This window comes from Micromys minutus (assembly GCF_963924665.1).
Source record: "Micromys minutus genome assembly, chromosome: 1".
NCBI lineage: Eukaryota > Metazoa > Chordata > Mammalia > Rodentia > Muridae > Micromys > Micromys minutus.
In genome coordinates this window covers 115,058,453-115,065,330 of record NC_137969.1, presented here as the reverse complement: position 1 = coordinate 115,065,330, position 6,878 = coordinate 115,058,453, and the positions used below count along the sequence as shown (strand labels likewise).

The 6,878-nt window shown below is 45.1% G+C and overlaps 1 protein-coding gene across 1 annotated transcript; it reads left to right on the top strand.

Moving 5' to 3' along the window:
- Window positions 1–5,895: 5,895 nt before the first annotated feature.
- Window positions 5,896–6,264, top strand: LOC308438698 (developmental pluripotency-associated protein 3-like; the record flags this gene model as incomplete). The annotated part of the gene is made up of 1 exon (XM_080940172.1): window positions 5,896–6,264. One exon carries the CDS (start codon window positions 5,896–5,898, stop codon window positions 6,262–6,264), a length of 369 nt encoding a protein of 122 aa, XP_080796298.1.
- Between the last annotated feature and the right edge of the window lie 614 nt (window positions 6,265–6,878).

The window sequence follows — 6,878 nt, the reverse complement described above, 5'->3', positions numbered from 1 at the left end:
TGAAGTTTTGAGGTGATTTGTTATACAGCAATAGATAACCAACATCTGAGAGTGAGAACTCTCTACCACTCTCCTCCCCTCCCCTCCTTTCTTCCATGAGCAAGAATTATCAAAGAAAACTACTGGGACTCGTGATTCCAGAGGGTGAGAATTTATGACCATCACGACGGGGAGCACCGGAGCAGGCAGGCAGGCATGGCGCTGAAGCCGTAACTGAGAGCTTACATTACAGCTAACTGAAATGACATAGAAACCCGAAACCTCCAAGCTCACCTCTAGTGACACACTTCCTCACCCGACAAGGACACATCTCCTTTTCCTTACTTAAGGACCCTACAAATTGGGAATCAAACCTTCAAATAGATAAGCCTGAGCGGTCTAGTCTCATTTAAATCACTACGCATGCACGAGCGCATGCGCACATATGCACACATGCCCACAGTCAATTGTTCAGCGCCCTACTTCCTTTTTCTTTGCATTCTTCCTGCTACACATGTGCTCAGCCCACATACCTTCTCAGCCATGCTCCTGACTTTGTCCCTTACCTCCTCGTTCTAGGGTATGGATGTCTGAAGACCCATGACAGAACCTCGGTATCACTCACTGTTGTTCCATCGAGGAACAACTACCACGGGGTCCGCTGCTAGTTGCCATATGATAAATACCCCATTGGACAGTAATAAATCTGTCATTTTGGAAAACTGGGAATAAGAGGTGTCAAGGGGACTATTTTCATGCCAGTGGCTTTCTGGTTGAGTTTTAAGACTCTTGGTTCTGTGGCTTCTGAGACCGCTCACTTTCCCTCCATTAGATTTACAATCCCATAACCCAGTTTAGGGGAACTCACTCCGGTGGCTTGCACTGCTGTTTGCACATGGAGGTGAAATGCAGAAGTCCTAGAATGCCCGGTCCCCCCAGGTCCTACATTCCTGATCTCACTTCTCACCCATTCTTCTCTTCCCCCACACCTCTATTTTCCTAGACGTGGTCTCCCCCAAACTCCACACACAACCAAATTCTTTCTTATAACTTAGCACACTCCTGGAGTGGTTGCCCTGATTTAGTAGCCAAAGAGTCACTCACTTACCACCAGCAAAATGAGAATTTTTTTTTAAAGATTTATTTATTTAATGTATATGAGTACACTGTTGCTCTCCACAGACACACCAGAAGAGGGCATCGGATCCCATTACAGATGGTTGTGAGCCACCATGTGGTTGCTGGGAATTGAACTCAGGACCTCTGGAAGGACAGTCAGTGCTCTAACCACTGAGCTACCTCTCCAGCCCCCAAATGAGGATTCTTGATCTCTCACCTGAAAGAAGTCCTGTTCATTCCTCCACGCTCCCTCAGGACCTTTCCCTCTTCCTGGGGAGCCTTCCTATCCCCCCAGTTTCCTACTCCTACTCCTACTCACTTCTGTATCACTAGCAGCCTCTCTGTATCCCCTGCTTACAGTGAGTGCCAGAGGTTTGCACTGAGAAGTCTCCTCTGTGTGTATTTATTTATTACTTTTAATCTGTCATGTGTGCGTGTGACCATGGCTGCTGAGGTAAGCATGTGGAGGGAACAATTTTCTAGAGTCAGCTCCTTCCACCCTGGTGAGGCCAGGGTCTCTTGTTTCTGCTGCTAGCTGGCCTATGAGCTTCTGAGGGGTTTTCTCTCCTGTCTCTACCTCCCACCTTATGGTAGGAGTGTTTTGTTGTTGTTGTTTTAAATAAAGTACAAAACAAAAACAGAGACAGTTCTTCGGTGTGGCCAGGGACTTGAACTCAGGGCTTCAGGCTTGCAGGCCAGCACTTTTACCTGTCAGGCTACCTCACTGGCTCTCCACCTTATTTTTTGAGGCATGCTCTCCCACTGTTCCTAGGGCTTGCCATTTTGGTTGGTCTGGCTCATTTTGGTTGGTCTCCCTAAGTTCTGCCTGTCTCTGCCTGGGTCACAGGCAGGTGCCACCATGCCTGACTTTTATGTGGCTGTTGAAATCCTAACCTCAGTCCTCATGTCGTACAGAGCTCCTGATCCTCAGAGCCACCTCCCGGCTCTCTCCTTCCTGTTCACATTTGTGTCACAGACACCACAGTGTCCTTCGCACTCGCTGGAATGACCAATATACTTTTGGCAATTTTACACAAGAAGAAAAGATTAATGAGAGGAATTTCTGAGCTTGTTACATGCCAGCAGGCTAGCAATCTCCCTGTAGGGTTGTCCTCATCATCAGTAATTGGTTAGGCTGGAAATTACACTGCCAGACAAATGAGACACTCCCATTTTGGGGAGACACTCCCATTTTGGGGAGACACTCCCAGAAAAGCTAGTAAATTTTCTCAAAGTCTTTGTTTATCTATGTGATGGCACAGTGCCACAAAATAAATAATTATACATGTGAAATATATAATTTGCTCTGTAATGAAAGATGGGATGCTAACTGGATCTACTCCTCAGGCACTGTCTCCTAGGAACGAGCATTTGGGACCAAATGAGTGGGGTGGCTGCAAAATAGAACTTACCACAAAGGAGCCAAGAGAAAACAGTTCTACGTGGAGGGGCTCTCTCATCAAGTCTGCCGAAGTTGCTGTACGGAAGGGCCATTAGAGGCCTCTTAACTTTTGGGCAAAGGGAGTATTAGTCACATCACATCACGTCACATCATGCCACATCACACCACACTCTTTTATTTGTGCTTTTGGAGAAGCTCATTTTATTTGGGAGTTTTAAATATTTGACGGTATGTCCAGTTGTCAGGTACTTATCCACTTCATAGTAGACATCCATGAAAATCCCTTTCTGATCCAGTGGAAGGCTTAAAACCATCTAAGAAGAAGCTGCAGAGATGTTTGAGGAAAGTCAACATTAGTAAGCCCATGCTTACTAAAACTTAAACTCCCTGGACCCCGCCTCTGCCTTGCAAGTGTGTGCGCACCACCACCCTGGTTGCCTATTCCATAAATTATGTTATGTGGCCTCTTGTTGAGTGATTGGTACTCTCTATATAATATCCTGAATCTTCCCATTGTCTAGTACCTCCCCCTTTACTTTCTTGGGAATGCCCTTTGCTGCACACAAGTTTTAAGTTCTGAGGTCCATTTATTTTTACCTTTGTGCTTGTGCCTTGACGTCATGTCTGAGACGCCCCGACACATTCAAGTTCACAACGGACTCTTGTGTTTTCTTCTGGGTTTTAGTATTTTAATGGCTTTTTTAGGTCATTGATCCATCAGAGTTACATTTTACATGGTAAAAGACGGAGGTCCATTTGTGTGGAAACCCTGTTTTCCAAGCAGCGTTGAAAAGATTGTTCTTTTCCTCACTCTATGGTCTTGGTGAAAGCGGTTGACCAGAAGCACAGTTTTATTTCTTGACTTGTCTAGTCTACTGTTCTATGTGCCTATACTAATGCCAGCACCACACAGTTTTAGATTTTCTTTTTTAGATTTTTTTTCAGGTTTATTAACGTGGACGTGTATGTATCTCTGTAGGGTTATGTGCGCATGAGTAAAGTACCCGTGGAGGACAGAGATTGTGTCAGATCACCTGTAGCTGGAGTCACTAAGAGGGGTGAGTATCCCATTTGGGTGCTGGGAATCAAACCCAGGTCCCCTGGAAGAGCAGCAAGTGTCTCTCAAACACAGTTTTGACTAGCAAGTTTAACAGCACCTGCAGCACCTGCCCAGGACATTCCTTTTGGAACCCCAAGTGTGGAGCTAAAGCTTTCATTAGGAGCACAAGGAGAATGTAGATGAGCCAGGGACTTGAGGATCAATTCTTCTTTTAAATTAAAAAAAAAAAAAAGACATTTACTGGGTGTGTGTGTGCGCATGTGTGTGTATGAGATGTGTTTGGAGGTCAGGTGACAACTTTCAGGGGTGGGCTCTTGCTTTCCATCATGAAGCTCCTAGGAATCAAACTCAGGTCATTAGGCTTGGCAGTAAAACACCTTTACCCGGTGAGCCATCTTGCTGGTCCTTCAGGGCCATTTCAATGAATTGGAATGTACACGCTTATATTATTTATCTGCCCTTTGCTAACTAATCCAATTTCCTGCTTTAAGGGGAAAATAATTATAATGGGTCTTTGGAGGTGTTGGCTATTTTCCGTTATGAGTTTGCGAAGTACCTAGGATGTTCTGGGTTAGGCAGTGCAATGAATGTATAATTTCAGAGAGTATAGGAATGCACAGGGGAGTTTGTCTGGTGGATATCTGCATGGAGGGTGCTGTATTACCCAATATAATTTCTTTTTTTAGACAATATAAGAGGTCCAGAAGTAGTGAGGTAATGCTGTCCTGTGAGAACAGCCATGATTAAGAGGTGCCCAGAGAAACAGTATGTGACCTGTAGCTACTTCTCCTGAGGTAGGTGATGAGAATAAACATTCTAGTGCTCCAAAGGGTGTGCTAAAGAGGGATGAAACCAAATCTAAGACTCAACAGGGATGAGCAGAATACCTCATTCTAGAATCTCAGTTTAACCCACCCAGTTCTGCTGGAGATGAGGGGCCCCAGCTGCAGAGCCGGGGCGGAGCACCATGAACCAAAAGGAGTTGTCTGGAATTGTTGGTGCTATGAATTTATAGGCTCGTCTCATAGGCTCTTAGCCACAGTCTTTCCAGTTTCCAGAAGACCCATTGTTTCCAGGGGGGAAGGTGGAGTGTGGCCCTCAGCACACACCAGCAGGTGCAGGAGCTGGGAACAAGCGTCAGGCACACCCGAGTCTCCAGCTTTTGTTCTGTAGCCACCGCCCTAGCTGAGGCCCTGCTCACTGCCCAGTAGAAGGATTGAAATAGCCTCTTGTCTGACCTCCCTGCCCGCAGGCTCACCTCTGCCCTAAACCACAGGGCAGTCCATAGTATACTAATGTATCCACAATGATGTCAACACCCTGTTGTCCATGACTCAAAAATGCTGCCTAGCTTGGACCCAGGACTTCTCTCTCTAGATCAATTTCAGGGGTTCCCATGGTTCTCCCCAACCCTTACAGGCTTATACTGTTGGACTCGAACCTGGGGCCTGTGTTTGAGTTTGCCAGGAAACCAGCTCTGAGTTTGCCCATTCTAAGCACCCCACCAACTCCCCACTGTACCCTCAAACGAAACAATCCTATTTGTTTTGTTTGTTTGCTTTTCAATGATTTCCTGACCATCTAATGTTTCTTGGACATGAGGCACAATTATTAGGCTGAATGGTGTTGCAACCCCCAATTCCCTGATCGAGTGTTAACTCTAGTACTTCAGAATGCCACCAGATTTGGAGTAGGGTCTTTGTAAAGGTAATTAGGTTAAAATAACATCATCATCATCATCATCATCATCATCATCATCATCATCATCATCATCATGAACCCTTTCTGATATGATTGGCTTTTATAAAAAGACGAGGTCACAGGCTCACACAGAGGGTGACTGTGTAGGACCCAGGAAAGAGACACTTTATTTGAGACAAGATGAGAGGCCTCCGGAGAAACCAGCTATTTTGGCATGCAGGGGATGTGCATCTGTGGTTCAAGCCCTTAGCACAGTACTTTGTAACAGATACCCTGGGCATTTATATAGAACCTCTGCCAAACTTACCAAGACATTTATGTGCATGTGTACACGTTAGTTTCTTATAAAATTAAGGTATATTACGCAATCAAACTTTTGGTTTTAAATTTCATTCTGTTTTTGGCTCTGGTGCCTTGCACTTGTGTGTGGAATATACCTCTCACATGCTGGGTATACGTACTGCACTGATAAGCTATGCTGCACTTGTGTGTGGAATATACCTCTCACATGCTGGGTATACGTACTGCACTGATAAGCTATGCTCCCAGGTTCAATAACTGAAGCTTTTCTTTTCTTTCAGTATGTATACATATATTTAAAAATGAGAGACGAAAGACGAAGAGGACTCCTCCGATGATTCAGATCCTACGACCAGAAGCACCTAGTGAAGGTCATGAAAAAGCTAACCCTGAACCCCAGCGCCAAGCATGTGGCCGCAGCCTCCGTCGCCACACTGAGAGCAGACCTGAGGAGAACAGAAGTGGAAGAATCTTGAGGGATGTTCAAAGCGCCTTTCCCAAGAAAAAGTTCTGCACATTGCTGTCGGTGCTGAAGGATCGCAGAGCTAGGATGAAAAGACGTGTTCGGATTGAGCAGAGACGAAAGAGGCTTGAGGGAAATGAGTTTGAAGGAAACAGTGAACCATTCAGATGTCTCTGCACTTTCTGCCATTATCAAAGATGGGGTCCTTCTGAGAATGCTAAGTTAGGACAGTCAGTTTAAACTGTACACTGCCATATTCCTGTTGGTGATGCCACACAGCAGATGCGGAAGCTGCTTTTTGTTTAAGACTAAACTTTTCCTGGTGTTGGGGAATCTTCTAACTTGTTAATTAGCACTTAAATTATATAGGATCTGTGATGTCTGGATTCATGTAAATGACTTAAATGAGTCAAAGCACTCTGTGGACTTTAGGAGCCTCAAGCCTGGGGCTGAGAAATAATGTAAACAGAATTTGGAGCAGTTTGGAGTAGAAGGTAATTGGAAAGATCTTTGGTTTTTCTAGTTTGCAGAAATTTGTAATAAAGGCAATTTTGTTATTTTGGGGGGGGGCAGCAGCACAGAGCAGACGTAACTGTTTAATACCATACTCTTGACTACCAAGAAATGAAGACAAACTTTAGAAAACTACAATGCAAGAAAAGATTCAAGTTGAAAATATATTCCTTTGGTTAAATCCACCCCCTTCTGGTCACATGCACTCCCAGCAGCTGCGGGCATCCTCCTGTCTCACGACACTGGCACACACAGCATTGCTTCAGCCTAGTAGTTAGGGAGCTCATGGGGATGCAGCAACAAAAGTGAACTCTAAACAGTGAAGCCTTGAAGCACCAGCC